At 45.8% G+C, this 19,432-nt stretch overlaps 1 protein-coding gene across 3 annotated transcripts; it reads right to left on the bottom strand.

Moving 5' to 3' along the window:
- Nucleotides 1-1,368: 1,368 nt before the first annotated feature.
- On the bottom strand, nucleotides 1,369-19,018 carry GPBP1 (GC-rich promoter binding protein 1). Of its 3 annotated transcripts, none has more exons than XM_066602382.1 (10): nucleotides 18,864-19,018; nucleotides 14,868-14,989; nucleotides 14,379-14,484; nucleotides 12,578-12,801; nucleotides 12,075-12,141; nucleotides 7,683-7,858; nucleotides 6,408-6,533; nucleotides 3,561-3,745; nucleotides 2,753-2,855; nucleotides 1,369-2,058 (listed from the first exon to the last, which is right to left on the bottom strand). In XM_066602382.1, exons 2-10 carry the CDS (start codon nucleotides 14,928-14,930, stop codon nucleotides 1,900-1,902), a joined length of 1,209 nt encoding a protein of 402 aa, XP_066458479.1. In that variant the 5' UTR covers nucleotides 14,931-14,989; nucleotides 18,864-19,018; the 3' UTR covers nucleotides 1,369-1,899. The 3 variants fall into 3 exon arrangements, with proteins under 3 accessions (XP_066458479.1, XP_066458481.1, XP_066458478.1); XM_066602384.1 differs by having other exon boundaries at nucleotides 18,868-19,010; XM_066602381.1 differs by lacking the exon at nucleotides 18,864-19,018 and adding an exon at nucleotides 18,517-18,685.
- Nucleotides 19,019-19,432: the final 414 nt, after the last annotated feature.

Raw genomic sequence — 19,432 nt, 5'->3', positions numbered from 1 at the left:
TCCAGGGTGAAACAAACCCAGCATGCCCCACTTTGGTGAGTATTACGCACCGAAATCAATGGGCTGCATCTTCACTGCATATTTACGCAAGAAATCAACACGATTTCTTTATTATGTGCGTTAAAGTCAGAAATATGCAGGCCGGGAATATGCTGCATATTCACAACCCGAAATACGCCCTCGTGAACCGGCCCTCAGGTGGAATTTCTATGGGCGATCATGATATCAGGCTGATACAGCGCTCATAAATGTGTGATTTCTATGCGAGTGTGATGCATCGCATTACAGTACATGCGGAAATTTAAGAAAAGCACACTAGCATGAAAAAAAAAAAAAAAAAAAATATCGCATATGCCCGTGACACAATTGTTTTTCTATTTTGGTTCCATGGAAAATAATGAGTGATACTGCCCCCAATAGGACAGGCTGTGATTTTTCTATCTTGCAGCATCGGTTTGAAAGAAATACCTCCCAGGTAAATACACTCTGTCAAAACCACTCCGGCCCTTAGAAGAAGTGGTTTTGCTGCGAAACCCGTCCTGCAGTTCCATCTCGGACAGATATACTAATGATAAGAGTTGTAAAAAAAAAATGAAGGTGACAGCAGCACCCAAACGTACTCCACACCTTGAGGGGAGACTCTGTTGGTCCAGTACATGATGCAGGCTTAGAATGGATCTAGATGCGGGATCCATGTAATCAAACGTATTACTTCAAAATTCAGGCCCCATCCGGGGGACCAAAAAGGTGAAATACTCACAGCTTCATTAAAAGTGCTTCATCTTTATTAGTTGCGCATAAGTTAAGACTTCGGAAATGTTGTCTGTCACTGCAGTGACTTGACCAAGACTGCACAAGACAGCCTAACTTATGTGCAACTAATACAGAGGAAGCACTTTTACATGTATGGGACCTGTCATACGGGACAAAATAGGCCGCACGACGCACCGCAAGCAGCAGCCATAGATTTTAATGCAGAATTAAAACCTGACTGCAATTTTGCATCAAAATCCACAATCAGACCTGCAGATTTTGGTGTGGAACTCCGCAGCTCCGGATTTGGCTGCATCATGCGGTGTAATTCTATCTTATGTGAAAGCGACTTATAGCAGATGTTGGGAAGGGGTTAAATAAGATCCTAAGAAGTTTTAGACCACCTCCCCTACACACACTCACTCATATGGGCACAACGCTCAAAAATGGAACCCTCCACCGCCATGGAGGGCTCTACTGCAAGGCGTTCCCTATGGTGATACAAGTAGGTCCAGATGTGCCCATATCAGGGCCATGTGGGAAAAAAAATGTTTTTTGTGCATTGATTGAAAGCAAACCAGATGGAACGACGCAGTCATGGGATCCAGTCATGAGTTTTTAATATCAAAATAACTTTATTTTGAACAGCATTAAGTCCAAGTCACTTCACAACTGCCGGGCCGGTCCAGAAACCCAGTAAATCCTTGATAGTGAAACACTGAAAACAACAATCGCGTTAATCTGTGCACTTGCAAAAACGAGGAAAACAAAAACTAAACAAAAACCATTCTGATTCAAGGCCTCAAGGAAACCGAACATCTGAGACATCTGACATGCTACATCATGGTATGGACTGCGGTGGAGCAAAGGAGACAATTAAAGTGCTTGGTTTGGTTTTTGGAAACATCCTAACAGAAACCTTGGCAAAAGTCGTAACTAACAATTGTTTTGAAAGAACAAACTTTTCTCTACGCGGCCGACGTCCAGAGCCGGGAAAGAATCAAAAACGCTGAACAAAAAAAATCTTCAAGTCTACAGTGTTCTTGTACAAAGAAGTGAAGAGAACAGCAGAAATGTCTCCAGGCAGAAGCGGCCCGAGGAGAAGACGTCAGATACAGGACAAGACGAGCGTTCGTGACCTCCTCCTCACAAGTAGTCGTCGTCTGACGTGTCGCTGCTGCTGGTCTCCGAATCGTCGTCCTCATACGTTGTTCTGAAAGTGCTGCGTCTCCAAGGATCCAACCTGAACTCTAAAGAAAGGCCGTTTTTCATGAGCCCGTTCCTCCTGAGCCCGCTTTTCTGTAGCTGGCAAGAGAGGGAGGAGGCAAATGAATAAGAGCAGAATCACATAATGAGAGGTGCAGACAAAAGGAAAGTTATGGAAACTCGAACATCTTTAGGTTGCAGACAGGCCCCATTGTGTCCCCTACTCCTCCTCCAAGCCCAACTGTCTGCACCGCTCAACCTCCTCCTGACCTCTAGTGGATGCCTCCCCCTCCTCCTCTAGATCCTAATTGACTGCTCCCACGACTCCTGGCCCCACCGTCCGCACCGCTCCTCCTCCTAACTTCTAGAGGCTGTTTCCAACTCTTCCCCTAGATCCTAATGATTGCTCCCACTCCTCCTGGCCCCACCGTCCGCACCGCTCCTCCTCCTAACTTCTAGAGGCGGTTTCCAACTCTTCCCCTAGATCCTAATGATTGCTCCCACTCCTCCTGGCCCCACCGTCTGCACTGCTCCTCCTAACCTCTAGTGGATGCTTCCCATTCCTCCTCTAGACCCCAATGACTGCTTCCACTCCTCCAGACCCCACTAGCTGCGGATAGTCTACTGCATGATGAAATCCTACAGGCTCAATCATCCTCATCAAACACCCCAACATTATCATGTCTAGACACTGCATAGACATCACATGTAGGGCCACCTGTAGTGATAGACTCTTGGAAATGATAATCATGAGACCGCTACTCTGTTACATCTACCGACTCTCCACGATTACCTGTTCGCTAATGGCTTGGACCTCTCTCATCTCGTCTTCGGTGAGTGGTGCATAGGTCGCATCGTTCTCGCTGTGCTCCTGCCAGCCCATTTCTTTCAGTAACCTACAAGTCACAAGAAGGTCTCGTCATTTGTGAACTTCATCTGCATCTGTGATAAGTCTAAGGCGGAATGCGCGTTGTGCCTGAAAAGCTCAAGTACAAGTCTTATCAGACCTCACAAGGACACCCAGCTGAGTGCTGTCCGATCTCCACAGACCCTGCATAAAACAGATGAAAATAGGATATGCAGCGCTATTTTTCCCACTGACTATTGGTGAACCCACCCTTAATGTGACCCTTTAGTTATGGAAAACAAAGATGGCCGCACTACTTCTCCGACTACATGACGCACATTGTACATTAGTATGCATTGGTAGTCTTAGACACTACATGCTGCTTCTTGCAGGCCAGCACTGCTCACATCGTCCAATCAAAGCAGGTTTAGCATCTGAGACTAATGATACATAGTAATGCACAATGTGAACCAGGGAGTCGAGGAAATGGTTTGATTAGAATTGAATAATCGAGTTGGGACCCATTAATTTTTTCTATTTATGACATAATCAATGCTTGTGCCAAAATTCATGTTTCTACGACATCAAGAAGTTGGAGAATTAGCGGTCGGTCGGTCCTTTCATCTAATTATATACATACACACACACACGGTCACCCCAATTCACCATCACATCAACCCCCAAGAGCGCTGGACTGGATGCTGCACTTTAGAGACAATCATGGATACAACCTCTGCTTGCAGTCAGTGAATACCTGTGCTCTGCTTCCAGTGAACTCGACAGGACATCCTCCTGAGAAAAGGTAGAAGACTGTGTGATTTGTCTGGAAGTGAAGGAATTTCTGTTTCCCTGGGGGATGCCGCCCTGATCAAAGTTTAGGTTGATGTCCCGTTCATGACAAGTGCTTCTTCTGTTCTGCAGGCTGGAATCATCCACGTCCTGCGGAGACAAAAGGAACAGGGAGACATTAGCGCAGACTGTCGTTGGCTGGAACGCTACACGCAGGTTCGTTAGGAGTCATTTACTAGTAGGCTGCATTCACATGAGATTTCTGTCCTGTACAAAATTTGTATGGGGTTTGCAGAAATCAAAAACTGGCTCTGCAGCTGCGAGAAGTCAGCAGAACGAGTCGGTATCGCAGAACCGGCTTTCCTCATTTCACAGCATTTATGTCTAAAATATACGGCTTGTCTGAGTGCTTAAAGGGGCACTAACTTTTCAAACACGTTTTTCTCATCTACTGGCTTGTGTAAGTCTCATCACTTCTGTAGTATACTTGCATTAAAAAGGTTGTTGCTTTATCACTGTAAATAACGATTGAATTGGCTGCCACTAGGGGTCTCCCTTCCAGCTCCTCCGCAATCCACTCTCTGTTAGGAACAGAGCTTCTGTAGTAACAAGAACAAAGGGATGTTTCTATAGCAACAGGAGGAGGGGTTATCTTCACAGGCATCGCCCATGCACTCAGAGGCTGCAGGCTGACAGATCTGCAGACACTGATAACGATCACCACAGTCTCTGCCTCTCCTGCCTTTAGTGTGCGCACACATTATAGTAAGTTTACTACTCATTTGGCCAGAATATCTCTGAATGCCTGAATCATCCTGGGAAAGCTGATTGGACCAGAGACAGTGCAATGCAGCATGGGAAGTAAGAGCAAGGAAGTCAGGACACAAACTACTGGCAGGATGCTAGGCTTGCTACACGCCCCCTTCCTGAAAGTGGATTGCAAACGGCAAAACAGAAAAATGAGGAAGATCACCTGACAATCAGAACTTAGACACGAAACAGGGTGCAAATAGCAGCAAATCAGCTGGCGGGGTGAACCTGGGGTGGTAGAAAATTTGTTTAAAACTCAGATATGCTTTAACCCTTTCCAATCCAATTTCTATCCTGGTTTTCCTAGGGGGCTTACTCTTTTTCTGCTGTTATACAACGGCGCTATATACTGGCTAAAGCCAGAACTGCATGAGGTGACACATTGGATAGGCTCCGACAGCAGAGAGGCTGGCAATATACAGTAAGAGAACCCTGACGGACGTCTTCCAACATCGGAGTTGTACAGCCTTAAATCATAATGTCTTCAGAGGTCAGACAGTGGATTGGAAAGGGTTAAATCTCGAGGATGCTATTCCAAGACGCCTAGCTACTGCTCACATCCTCCTGATAATTGTGAGGCTGAACCTGCAGGTACAGGTGCAGCCCGGTAACTAATGTAATCCCATTCAGTGTTCTGATGAGAGGTCACATGACCTGTGACATTTGGCTTGACCTGGCTTTGTAAGCAACCTACAGGCCGCAGGACCGGAGCCGCTCAACTATACAAAAGGTGACAGATGTTATGCAGGTTACATGCGCCATCTTTTATCAATTACGTGTGACAGAACTGAAACCAGTACATCAATAAGACGAGGCAAGACAGCTTGGAAGCCACTGGTATATAGGTGTATGCGCATGTCAGCTAAGAGGGGGAGCGATGGTTTATTGAAATAGTGTGGTTACTTTTTTTTTTTTTTTAAACCATTAAAACACTGCGGTTTTGTGGTACAAATAAAAAAAACTAAACAATTTCACTGCATTGTCTAAATAACTTAAAAAGCAGTGAAACTTTGGTGCATGAAAGATCAATACACGCATCTTACCAAGTCCGTGCAGAAAAGAAAATGCTGCACCTGTTTTTTTTTTCTTAGCGTTTTTGATATCATGCACTTAAAAAGCCTCATACTTGTATTACCTCAAGTCCACCATTGAGAGTTCTGGCTAGGGGGCATCCCAGCATTTATCAGCTGGTCTCTTATAAGCAAACAGAAGCTCAACTTCCCCCTCCCCTCTGTCAGAGGCTCTGTTCCACAACTAATCAACACTACCCAATGTTTTCCCATGTGTATCCCTTACTATTTACTAGTGGGGAATAGATTGGTGGTGATGGAACAGATATGAAGGGTGTAGTTGATTACAATACAATGTGCTCCTTAATGCAAATGACAAGGTGGTGGGAGATGAGCGCTACTAATTTGATTGTAGGAGGGGGTAAATGATCTGGAGCAGAGCAAAGCATAAAAAAATAAATAAATAGTACCAGAAGGTGCAGCATGCTCGAGTATGGGGGCTGTTCAGATGATCAGCATATTCCCAACACCGTCATACAGCCCTCTGTAATAAGGTTGCTCCCTCCAGTCACAACTTATGACTTGGAGTGACTGTAATAAAGAATGGCATATAAGCTTTCCATAGTCTGTACATTCCTGTGTAGAAGACTCGCATGAACTTACTAAATGACAACGTGCTGCCTTCTTCCTGTCACTGCAGAAAACCCCTGGGTTGTCGTGTCTCACAAATCCCTTACTGTGTAATGTACCCCCTCAAGGTTACTCTCACTGATGGGTTTTGCTAATCTGTCTCTCCTCCAGTCTACAGAGGCTTGGAAAACCAAACAAGCACAGACCGCAAATAATCAAAAAAATGTAATAAACAATTATAAAAAGTCTTCAAATGAAGATGCAAAGGTGTAGCTAGCCTTTAAGAAAGAAAAGCATCTGATCTGCCCATGAGGCCCCTGATAAAGGAGCTCCTATAAGCGATACATGAAAGAAGCAGCTACCTCATCCACCGACGTCAGAGACGCATCTAAAGAGTCAGAGTGATCACAGAGATTTGGGCTGAAGCTTTCATTAGAAGAATCCAGACCTTCCAGCTTGTGCTCCTCCGACTGCAGACAGCTCTGTTCCTGCGGAATCAAAAGATGGTTAGAAGCCACATTCAACCTTGTTCGCAGCGGATCAGAACGATACGAGTTACAGGGGACCCCAGCAATACATGGTGGTCTGACATTCACATCGGTGAGCTTGAACCAACGCTAGAGCTGGCAGTGGCGCTCTACAGACCCGCTCTGGCATCATCTCCGCTGACTTGAAAGGCCCTTCACAAATCTGTCAATGTCAAGTTCCGGACTACTTCCTGACTACATTCTCCTTAAGGGTTTATTCTATAAGCGTTTTTTTTCATGGCCCGATAATCTGGCTGAGACATTGGCCCAATTGTTGGGAAGTGTAAAAGTGCAAACGATCAGCTTATTTACGGGAGCGTAAAACTGACCAATGATAGGAGTATTAAGACGAGCGATCATACTAGGGGTGGCCACACCATCTTTTTTGCCTCTGAGTTTTGGCTACTAACATGTCTGTCTGGGCTTTTGCTTCACCGAAAAGGTTTTTCCGCAGTCTAATAATGGCTGATCCCCCCATGAGGGTGCACTTACGTGGGCGAGTGCAACATCAGTCAACAAATGTGAACAGATATCACAGTGCAAACCCGTGGGTTTTATGAGAGCGGGATGGGTTTTGTGGTGGAGGAAAAAAAAAAAAAAAAAAGCACGGTGCAATTTATTATTTCCTGATCCTATAGGGATGAATGGGACATGCTGCAATTTTTCTCTCTCATTGCTATGAGTAAAAAAAACAAAAACATGCACATGTAAATTCAACAAGCAAAATTAACCCTTTGCAATCCAATTTTGGATTCAGGGTTTTCTAGGGGACCTTTCTCTTTCTGCCATTATACAATGGCGCCATCTGCTGGTTAGAGCCAATAACAACAGAGCGGCCAGTAATATACAGTAACAATACCCTGCCGGATGTCTTTTGACATCAGAGCTGTACAGCCCTTAAATAGAATGTCTTCAGACGTCAGACAGTGGATTGGGAAGGGTTAATGGGCCGTTTTCCTGTGCATCTCGCAGCACACAGAAATAATGCGGTACAATTGTCCATGTAACTGCACCGCGGCTCAGATAAGCAGCACTGATTGACCTGCGTCCATCGGTGCAGATTATCTGCCTTAGAGGTTGTGATTGACAACAGTCACCCTTCTTCTATACCTGAGTAGGACTCGCTTCTTTGGCTTCCAGGCTCTTAGGCGCATCGCTTCCACTCTTCACAGCAGAATTGCGAGAACTTGTTGCGATTGGATATCCGGACAGCGAGAAGTCATCTTTCATCCCTTTCCTAATGACCAGCAATCGTGAAGGTCTGGATTTACTATTCAAAGGATATTCTGCACAAGAAGAGGAGATCCAGTAAGGAGCGAGACCACAAAGACCCCTACAACATGCTTATCTGCTTTGTAGCCGCCGCTTACTACAGTCCTATTACAGTTATATGGCAACCCCTCAAATCGAAAGTTTATGCAAAGTCCTACATCTGGGCAAGAAAAATTTAAAAAAAGCACATACAGAATGGGAGGAATTGGGCTAAGCAGCAACACATGTGAAAAACACTTGGGTATACTAATAGAACATAGACTGAACATGAGTCAACAATGTGATGCAGCAGCCAAAAAGGCAAACAATTCTGGGATGTATTAAGAGAAGCAGAGTCTAGATCACATCAGGTCATTATCCCACTCTACTCTTCCTTAGTCAGACCCCACGAGAATCCTAGCAAAAAAGCGCTATGAAATTGAGATATTGCCGCAAGAAAACACAGCGATATTGCACAGAACACAGCTGAGATATTGCTATTTTCTCGCAGTAATATCACTGTCGCCCGTGTGAAAGAGACCTAAAGCAGTGATGCTAGAGGAACGCAGTGCACTCATGCTCCAGCAGATGGAGCACTAACACATCAAGTAACCATCGAGGATTGTATAAGCACCGTGCTGCAGAGTAGAAGGAGGGACGGTTACAGGTCTCTCTATTAGACTGTGGACGCTGCAATATTTGTGATCTTCAACCCTGCAAGTTCCTGGAGCACAGCAAAACACACTGAGCGAACTCAATAACGTGTGAGCCAACAAGGACAACTTGCCTGAGTAGAATCATAGAATGGTAGAGTTGGCAGGGACATCGGGTGCAACCCCCTGCTCAGTGCAGGATTCACTAAATCATCCCAGACAGATGTCTGTCCAGCCTTTGTTTGAACACGTCCATTGAAGGAGACCTCACCACCTCCTGTGGCAACCTATTCCACTCATTGATCACCCTCACTATCAGAAAGTGTCTTCTAATATCTAACTTGGGTCTCCTCCCTTTCAGTTTCATACCATTGCTTCTTGTCTTTCCTTGAGCAGATGAGAATAGGGCTGATCCCTCTGCACTGTGACAGCCCTTCAGATATTTGTAGACAGCCATTAACCGTTTGCAATCTAATTTTGGATTCAGGGTTTCCTAGGGGGTTTTCTCTTTCTGCCATTATACAATGGGACCACCTGCTGGCTAGAGCCAGTACTGCGGCATGGGACATGCTGGGGAGGCCCCCTGACAAGAGCAGCCAGTAATATACAGTAATAATACCCTGCCGGACGTCTACCGACAGTTGGACCTGTACAATCAGAATGTCTTCAGACGTCAGACAGTGGATTGGAAAGGGTTAAGTCTCCTCTCAGCCTCTCTTCCCTAGTGTTAGCTATCCCTCCTATCTTTGTGTCGTCAGCAAATTTGATCAGTTTCCCATCAATTCCCTCCTCCAGATCATTTATAAAAATGTTGAACACCCCTGGGCCTAGGACAGAGCCTTGTGGTACCCCGCTTGATACATTCTTCCACTTGGATGTGCAGCCATTTATGACCACTCTTTGAGTACGATCACTCAGCCAGTTGTGAATCCACCTAACAGTTGCCTTGTCAATCCCATATTTGGTCACTTTTTCAATAAGTATAGTATGAGATACTTTGTCAAATGCTTTACTAAAGTCAAGATATACCATGTCCACCGCATTTCCCTGATCAACCCAGTCGATGATTCTGTCATAGAAGGAAATTAGATTAGTCTGGCATGACTTGTTTGTTACAAACCCATGCTGGCTCTGGTTAATTACTCCATTTTTATCCAAGTACTTGCATAAATGCTGTTTAATAATTTGTTCAAAGATCGTTCCCGGTATAGAAGTCAGGCTCACAGGCTTGTAGTTTCCTGGATCCACCTTCTTCCCTTTTTTGAAGATAGGGACAATATTTGCCCTTTTCCAATCTTCTTGGACTTCTCCTGTTCTCCAGGAATTTTCAAAGATTAAGGCAAGTGGTTCAGCAATTACCTCTGCTGCTTACTTTAGTATCCTAGGATGTAATTCATCTGGACCTTGAGACTTGAATTCATTTAAGTTAGCTAAGTGTTCCCTCACCATCTCTCTGCTTATAGATAACCTGCATTATTTTATTCCCCCAATAGTACAGGGAAGATCAGTTGATGTTCCATCTACTTTCTGAGAGAAAACAGATACAAAATAGGAATTTAAGAGTTCGGCCTTCTCAACATCATTCTTAACCAATTCACCATTTTCATCTTGTAAGCATCCAATAGTATCTTTGACTTTTCTTTAGCTTTTGACATACCCCCAAAATCCTTTTTTATTGCTTTTGGCCACTGTTACAAGCCTCAATTCATTATTCGCTTTATCTTTTCTGACTCTTGCCCTACAGTTTCTGCAGACCGCATTATATTCTTCTTTAGATATTCCCCCCTCTTTCCATTTGATAAACATATTTTTCTTCCTTTTTAACATGTGTGCAAGTTCTGTGTTCATCCATCCTGATCTCTTTAAAAGCTTCTCATTCTTTCTTCTTTCGGGATTATTAACAATTGTGCTTTGAGAATCTCATTTCACAATATTTCCCAACCTTCTTGGACATTTCTGTCCTTAAGATCATCCAGCCATTGGATTCTTCCTATCCTCTTTCTGAGTTCATTAAAATCTGCCTTTCTGAAATCCAACCTTGAGGTCTGAGTCTTCTCAGGCCTTCCTCCCCTTTTTATCCAAAATTCAAGGATAGGATGATCGCTGCCTTCTAAGGTCCCAGCCACCCTTACTTCCTCAACCATTCCCTCCCTGTTGGTAAGAATTAGGTCCAAGATAGCAGATCCCCTTGTTTTCTCTTCTACTTTTTGGAAGATAAAGTTGTCAGCAAGAGCGGATAAGAATTTGTTGGATCCATTACTTTTACCTGAGAGAGATTCCCAACAAATGTCTGGATCGGTAAAATCTCCCATAATCACTATGTTGTGCTTCTTTGAGAGCTTGGCCATCTGATGTAGAAAGAGTTCCTCCATATCTTCTGCTTCTCCAGGTGGCCTATAGTAAATGCCTACAATGGTGTCCTTTCTGTTGATCTCTCCTTGTATTCTTACCCAAACAGTTTCTACAGAACTGCCATGCTCTGAAGCTGGAATCTCTGTGGAGATTAATGTTTTCCTAACATACAACACAATACCTCCTCCTTTTTTTTAGGTCTGTTTCTTATAAATAAGTTGTATCCTTCTAGCCCTGTATTCCAATCATGTGTATCATTCCACCAAGTCTCTGTGATGCCTATGACCATCATATTTCTCTTCCTGTGTTCGGAGCTCCAATTCTCCTTGTTTGTTTCCCATGCTCTGGGCATTTGTATAAAACCATTTTAGTTTGTGATCGGTGTCTCTTCCTCCTCTATTTGCCTTCTTACTTTTTTATCTCTGTTCTTTCTTTCCACTTCTAATAGCGAGGTTCTCAAATGTATTAATTACCTGTATATTTTTACCGGGCCTTTCACTTCCCTTCCCATATTGTTCTAGTTTAAATCTCTCCTAACGAGTGAAGCAAGGCACCCACCAAATATATGCTTACCTGTTTTTGTAAGGTGCAACCCGTCTCTAAAGATGCCCGATGCTATAAACAGGCAGAGCATGGCTGCAGTGCTCAAAATATAGTCTGAGTGCAATAATGAATACATCTTAGTGCCAAAGTCTGTTTGCGCCCTAAAATGGTAATCCGGCTCCAACTAATCATCGCTGATCTGTGGGTTAACAAGCTGATTGGTGGGGGTCTGACCACTGAGACCTCCAGTAAATCACAAAAACGGGGGCCCCGTCAGTTGCCAAAGTAAGGAAAGTTGTTGGTTTTTGCAACTTTTTCAGTTTAAAAAAATGTATTTTTCTTCTATTTCACATTAACAGTGGCACGTAAAGGGTTAAACGACTGGGATCAATGTTTTCCTCAGTCCCCACTGTTAGAGTTGGTGCTAGTCATTACACAGCCAAGCCCAAGCAGAGGAGATCTGTGCCAGGCTTCTGATGCAGCGTCACAAAAAAGGTGTATGAGCAGTAATTACGGGGTTAATGGCAGCATAATGCATGTGCAATGGGAGACTATAGACTAGTAGTCCCCAATCTGCAACTCCTAGCATACGCTGCCATCCACTTTTGCACTAGGATCTGATTACTACCCACCACAGTGACCCTCCAGTCCTGGTTGTACATATTTTTTTCCCCCAACTTTTTGTCACCCCTACAAGACTCACCCCAAACTCCTGCAGCCACAGACTTGTTTTGGTTATACTCGCCATCTTGCTCCGGGTTCAGAGAAGGCTGGAAAACAACAGAAAACGGGCATGAAGAATATAAAAAGTGTACATACTGAATGCTTACAAGTATGTCAACAGAGAAGCTAGAAGTGAAGAAAGAGGAAGATGCCAGTCTGTGCCGTTTCAGGTCATGCTGCGACTTCCTGCTGTGATAGAGGCAGAGAAATCAGATTCACCAAAACTCTGTACAAGATGCGGCTAATAAAGGGGCCGGTCATTATACATATAAATGCAGTTTTATAATGTTTTCCTGCAAAGAAAACCCAGGACAGAGATGCCAAGGCCAGAAGTGGATCCAACAGGAAGCAAATGGAACAAAGTCCTTTATACTAAAGTCTTCCTTTTGGATCCAAGAACGGCTTGTGCGACTCCAGCCTCACGGAGACGCAGCCATTTCCCTTCCTGACCCTGTAACGGCGTACATTGCTTGTATTACGTACAAAGTCTTCAGCTTCAAATTGCTTGCGTCGCTCGCGGTCCTCTTTATGAGTTGCATCGCTCTCTGAAATACTCTCATCGCGAAAGCCATGGCTTCTTCCGCCGTGAAAAGTGCCGCTCCGGGAGCGGGAGCCCGTGCCGTTCTGTGTACCGCTGTGATTTATATTCTCAGATCCATTTCTGCTTTGCGAGCGCCAACCGTTTTTTTCTTTTCTCCCAAAATTACCTAAACCCAGAAACCAAGAAGGAAGATGGGATTAATGGGGAAGGTTAAGAGTACAGCCAATCCCTCCAAACAGAAACCCTTCTGGGCTTTCCCTTTTAATGGATTAAAGGGGTTGTCTGGGGCTTTGACTACTGATAACTTTTGTTCAGGATAGCTCATATCCGGTCCACTAAGAGAAGACAGCACAGGAAGACAGCACAGAGAAGACAGCACAGGAAGCAGATAGTGTTGTCCACAGTGCAGTGGCCAATGTTGGTATTGCATTGAATTCAACGTGAGGTGTGCCTGCATTACCAGCTAGAGTCGCTGCAACGTGTACAGAACTATCCGCCAATCAACTACTTAGGACCTATTCTGCGGACAGGTCAAAAGTTAAAGTCCTGGACAATCATTTTAACAGGGTCAGTGGTGCACTTCCTTTTTTTAAAATCTATTCAGACCAAAAATCCGCCATCTGAACGGGCCCTCGTATTATGCAGCCAGAGAGGTTGTGGTGCAGATTCTCAGCATCAGTTGGGTCCCGCAGGTCAGGCCCCACCAACCATAATACGATAGCATATCCCAGCCATATGCCATCACTTTATAAGATAGGAGTAACACCTTTAACCTCTTAGCACCCCAGGTTGTATATATGTATGTAGTAGGTGAACCATAAACAGCTGGTGGACGCTGTGTGTGTAAGCTGCCATCTAGTCACAACAGCCACTACTAAGGATCAGGGCTGCCATGTATTTCCGCCTATTAGGACATGCCTGCGGTCTGTCCTAATAGCATACCCTCATCGTCTTTTGAGCGATAATCGTTGTGTGTAGCTGCACTGATATCCTGCAGTTTTTGTTCTCCCGTCGCTCATCGTCGTCTTTCAGCGTTCTTATCAGGGATTCACAGCTGGATACAGCTGATACTATTGTTTCAGCTGTATTGCGCTCCCTGATGATAGCTGGGTATGAAGAACAGAGCGGTCCAGCTGTGTTCTCCATACCCGGCACGGAGCGCTCAGCTGTATAACAGCCCGGCGCTCCGTGCAGAGAACAGCTGGATGCAGAAGACAAGCGAGGACACTCCGCTTGTCTTCTGCATCCTCCGCTCAGAGCGCTCGGCTGTATAACAGCGGGGCACTCGGAGCGGGAAGCAGTTAAATGCAGAAGACAAGCGGGGACACTTGTCTTCTGTATCCTCCGCTCAGAGCGCAAAGTGATCGCTCAATGTTTGAGCGATAATCGTTGTGTCTAAATGGGCCTTTTGAAACCTCTCCCCATTGACTCAGCGCAGTGCTGACCGGAGAACCCGCTGCTTCTTGTGTCTCCTATGAGAAGGTAATGGACAGACACCTATGGCTGCCATATAATATAGGGTCATATATACCGAGCCCCGACTTATGTTGTTTGGAAGCTGCCGGAAACCTCTGTTATCAGTGGTGTGACTACAGATGAAGGAGCTGCGGGGACAACTGCTGAGGAGGCCAAAAATGCCCCCCCCCCCCTAGGACGAGACCAGCAGCACACAATGTGCAATAGACAGAAGGGGAGGTGTTATAGATTTAGCATTTTTATCTAACCCCTAAAATAAAAACCTACCACCACTGGAGCGCCCCAGAGCGGCATCAAATGCATCAGAAGAGTTGTGACGTCTCCGGATCACGTTGTAGCGGCTGTCGGAAGGCTTCTCAGCACTCAGAGCGGTCTGCAACGATAAATCTAAGGTTAGCACGGAGCTCGGTCTCCGCACCCCACGGACAGACGACTCTGTTGTATTTACAGCAGTCTGCACTCCGTTAGTGCCGTAGAGACCTCACCAGAGCAGAGATCCACCTACAGGCTCTCGAAGTAGCAAACTAGGCCTTCAAGGATTAATACTCTACACACCCATCCAAGCAGCTTTATGGTTAGTTCCTGCCACACAATAAGGGAGATCACAGGACAGGAAGTCCATGCACAGATCAGTTGGCGCTACCATGACAACCCCAGAGCAAGCAGAACACCCAGATGACTACAGTAGTCAAGAAACTAGGAAAGGATAAACCCCGCACCCACCACCAGCGTCACACGGAAGAGTCAGAGCCTTACCTTTGTGGATGACGGCGGTGTAGGGAAACTAAGCCAGGCTGGAGCAAAGTCATGCTGCGCCATTTAGGTCAAATCACTTGGATGAAGTGAAATAAGTTTTTCTAAAACCTCATTGCAAGACCCTGCGCAGACACAGAGAGAAGTCGTATTACAAGGACGACAGAAACATTAGATACCGGTTCTTGGATGAGAAAATCGTGACATTTCCACCTCTTTTGGCGCGACATTTACTGGGTAAATACAGTAATGGTGGAACGCTAAAGTGTGCGGGTTGACCTTCTAGGCAGCCTGTTCATAGAGCCACATTTGCGCGTTTGACAGTTTCCCATTAGATTCTAAGCAGTAAATTCAAAAATTCCAACCAATATGGCCGCAAAGCGACAAGTCCTAAACATACAACGACTACTTTGGCCACTGGTGATTTACTGTTACTGCGGAGGGATGCGCTGGCATCTAATGCTAAAACCCTGACACAGACTAGGAACAGCAGCATCTGTGTGTCTGTCTCCTGCTTCTCCATAGGCTTCTATGGGCAGCATCTGTAACCCGATCCCTCAGTGATCCAGTGACTCAATCCCTCAGTGATCCAATAACTCATCTCCTCTCTGTCTCCAGTGTGCTTATGAATTCAGTAAGCTATCAGTGCAGGAGAACAAGTGGAGGAAGAGGCGTCCTGTAATAAGATATAATCCTATATCCTTAATCACATGCTGATTAATCAAGAGATTTTAAGAACTGGAGGTACTATAAAAGGAAATGTATCACAATATATCTCCCATCAACAAGTATGCTTGAGATGGGCGATTTACTGCTCCGAAACGCGCTGCAGTTTCAATATATAATCGACTTAAGCTCTTTGTATGAACCTAGGAGTCTGGAATAATACATTTTTAAAGTGAAGCACCCGGACGAGGTCAACTTCTTGCTTGAAATCTGTTTGGGAGGTCTCGAGGACAGAGACCTCCCATGTTAGTTTCTTCTATTACACCTACAGCACTAATGGTTATGAGCACAGGACCCATTCACATTTCAGAAGGAAGAGACCAATTGACTTCTGTTGGTAAGTATTCTGAGTCCTGTGCAGGGACAGAGGCGGTGAGCTGGTGAATCCTGAATTATCTGTCTAGAGGTGTGACTTATCACTCCAATCCTGCTTGTGATAATGAGAAGACTGCTGAGAAGTGCCCTCTACAGAACAGAAAGTGTCAGACTATTATAAGGCCTAGTGGTCAGTGCGAGAACTGCAGGATTTTAGAATACATTATACAGCACAATGTACACTCTTTGTCAAAAAACACTCCGGCCCCTACAAGAAGTTGTCATTTTGCTGCAAAACCCGTCCCGCAGTTCCATCTCAGGCAGACATGCAAATGATGAGAGTTGTGGTGATTAGATGGACGGTCTTGTCACCGGAGGCCCTAAACGTGGTTCCCCCCTTGGCCTATAAGAGGCTCTCGGAGGCTCCTTGTGTGTAGCGACCTCTTCTTCCGCTTGTGTAGAGCTTGTTGGCCACTAGACGCCTCTACGATGCAGAGAAGAGATTTCACCCCGTTACTAGAGAGGGGCGCATTATTGGGATGTGAGGAGCTGGATGGTCGTAGTGATGAATTGTACCCCACTGGGCCGTTCTGACCAGACTGTTAGGGGGTGTTGGGACCAGTGGATGGGGGCACACAAGGTGACAGGGCTCAGGACCCCCGACAGACCACCAGTAGAGAGGAGCGTCTGACCAGACTGTTAGGAGGTGTTGGAACCAGTGGATGTGTGAGGGCACACAAGGTGACTGTGCTCAGGACCCCCGACAGACCACCAGTAGAGAGGAGCATCTGACCAGACTGTTAGGAGGTGTTGGGACCAGTGGATGGGGGCACACAAGGTGACCGGGCTCAGGACCCCCAACAGACCACCAGTAGAGAGAAGCGTCTGACCAGACTGTTAGGAGGTGTTGGGACCAGTGGATGTGTGAGGGCACACAAGGTGACCGGGCTCAGGACCCCCAACAGACCATCAGTAGAGAGGAGCGTCTGACCAGACTGTTGGGAGGTGTTGGGACCAGTGGATTACACCCCTGTGTCTGTTGGAGGCATTTCCAGACACTTGGCTGAAGGATATTTGGTCTCACGGCGCCCATTACATGTACTGCTAGAGACTCAGTTACAGCAAATGTGAAGCAATATGCTGGAGGAAGCTGTATGCGTCCTGCCCACACGTATCACATCTTGTATCCAAGCTAGAGGCGGTACAACAGGATACTAGAGCCTCCATAGGAGTACAATGTATATACAGTAATCTCCTGAGCTCCCCCTAGTGGTGGCTGCAGGTAGTAGAATGTTATCATGTAACTCTATGACTATACAGGAGATTACTGTATATACATTGTACTCTATAATATAGTATACAGTAATCTCCTGAGCTCCCCCTAGTGGTGGCTGCAGGTAGTAGAATGTTATCATGTAGCTCTATGACTATACAGGAGATTACTGTATACTATATTATAGAGTACAATGTATATACAGTAATCTCCTGAGCTCCCCCTAGTGGCGGCTGCAGGCAGTAGAATGTTATTATGTAACTCTATGACTATACAGGAGATTACTGTATATACATTGTACTCTATAATATAGTATACAGTAATCTCCTGAGCTCCCCCTAGTGGTGGCTGCAGGTAGTAGAATGTTATCATGTAGCTCTATGACTATACAGGAGATTACTGTATACTATATTATAGAGTACAATGTATATACAGTAATCTCCTGAGCTCCCCCTAGTGGCGGCTGCAGGCAGTAGAATGTTATTATGTAACTCTATGACTATACAGGAGATTACTGTATACTATATTATAGAGTACAATGTATATACAGTAATCTCCTGAGCTTCCCCTAGTGGCGGCTGCAGGTAGTAGAATGTTATCATGTAGCTCTATGACTATACAGGAGATTACTGTATACTATATTATAGAGTACAGTGTATATACAGAGGATTTAGAACTGTACCATTTATCAGGAAGTGCTGCACATGACAATAAGTGACATAAAACGTGTTATAACTCAGCGCTCACTTCGGTCTACTTCGCTTTTTTTTTTATCCCCACACAATCCATTTACAGCTCTCCTGATGTGGTTTTGCCATTTCATCATGTTAAAGTAAAACAAAAACAAATCTAAAACGGTCACTCTGCAAAATGAGCCGCCCCAATAGTGCAGATGAGGGGCTCTTAAACGGCTTGTCCAGTATGCACATAGTGGTGTCGCCCCCTACAGTCACATCGCTAAAGATTTCACATAGCGATTTCTTAGTTTTAGGTTTTTCTGGAAAAGCCGAGTGATTAACGAGAGCTCCAACTGAATCAATGGCGCTTGTCACATGACAACTAAAAGTACTTCTCTGGACAAGTTCTATATTTGGGGTTCATGCAGAAATCCCCCGAGCCCCGGAGTCCAGCCTGTCAGTAACACAGCAGGACGTTACATAACAGCCCAGCAGGTTATATAAGTGCCACCATGTAGGAATTAGCAGAAGGCACCAAAAACAAACTTATTAGAAGAATAAAAGAAACTTTTTTAAAGGGATATCAGCAGAGAAGAAGTGCGCTCCGCGTAGCAGAGCTGAGTGCGCGCCCTGCGGTGCAGTAAGGAGTCGGTGCACTCACACATTGCTCCAGCCAGCACAGCACTACTTCCCGGGTGGCGCCGGCCGTCCGCAGCCCCGCAAAACCCTCTTCATCCGGGGGGCGAGTAAGTGTTTCACCACCCGAGAAAGCACAGTACACATGCAGAATAATCCAACAGGCGCTCATACGGGCCACCTAGAAGTGGGGGCTTTCTGCGTACAGTAATATACAGCACTTCCATACACTTCCGCCTACGAAGGACCCTAAAGTGAGCTGCCCTGGCGATGCCTGATTATTTTTCTTACTACTAGATAACAGTATGACGGCGACCCGGAGTGTCTTGTGCAGGCGGCCGCCCCGGCACTGCCTTTCTTCCGTTTATTCACCTGCCTTAGCGGCGCCCAACGGCCACCCGATCACGAGCTACCAGCGGAGCCGTACAGTTTAGCGCCATCGGGCGGCGCCATCTGGGGGCGAAGAGGTTAAAATGCGTGCGGAGGCCGTCAGTGGGGGCTCAGGGGCCTACCCATCGGTGACGTCATCTAATTCCTCCAGCGCTGCGTCATGACGTCGGTGACGTGTGACGTAGGGTGGGAGCGGACAGATGAGCGGCTCAGAGGCCGCCGTTGTCGGACAGTGTGACAGGAGGGAGCAGGGCTGAGCTGTAGAGCGGGAGGCTGGCAGGATTGCACTGCGGCCAGATAGATATCAGAGAAGGGAAGTCCCTGTTATGGCAAGCCACGCCCTCACAGCAATAGTGCCCCATAGTGACCCCCTCACAGTAGTAGTGCTCCTCAGTGACCCCTCACAGCAATAGTGCCCCATAGTGACCCCTTCACAGTAGTAGTGCCCCTCAGTGACCCCTTATAGTATGGTGCCACCCTCAGTAATACTGCCCCCAGTGACCCCTTATAGTATGGTGCCCCCCCTCAGTAATACTGCCCCTCAGTGACCC

Source organism: Eleutherodactylus coqui, chromosome 5, assembly GCF_035609145.1.
Source record: "Eleutherodactylus coqui strain aEleCoq1 chromosome 5, aEleCoq1.hap1, whole genome shotgun sequence".
Classification (NCBI taxonomy): Eukaryota; Metazoa; Chordata; class Amphibia; order Anura; family Eleutherodactylidae; genus Eleutherodactylus; species Eleutherodactylus coqui.
The sequence above is the reverse complement of the archived record's forward strand: the minus strand, read 5'-3'. Positions and strand labels throughout refer to the sequence as shown.

Excerpts from the sequence above, each read along its gene's own strand:
- GPBP1 (XM_066602382.1), bottom strand. The coding sequence starts at position 14,930 with ATGGCGCAGCATGACTTTGCTCCAGCCTGGCTTAGTTTCCCTACACCG. Across the intron at positions 7,859-12,074 it reads TGTGGCTGCAGGAGTTTGGG|AATATCCTTTGAATAGTAAA; the intron begins GTGAGTCTTGTA and ends CTTCTTGTGCAG. Across the intron at positions 6,534-7,682 it reads AAGAAGCGAGTCCTACTCAG|GAACAGAGCTGTCTGCAGTC; the intron begins GTATAGAAGAAG and ends TTGATTCCGCAG.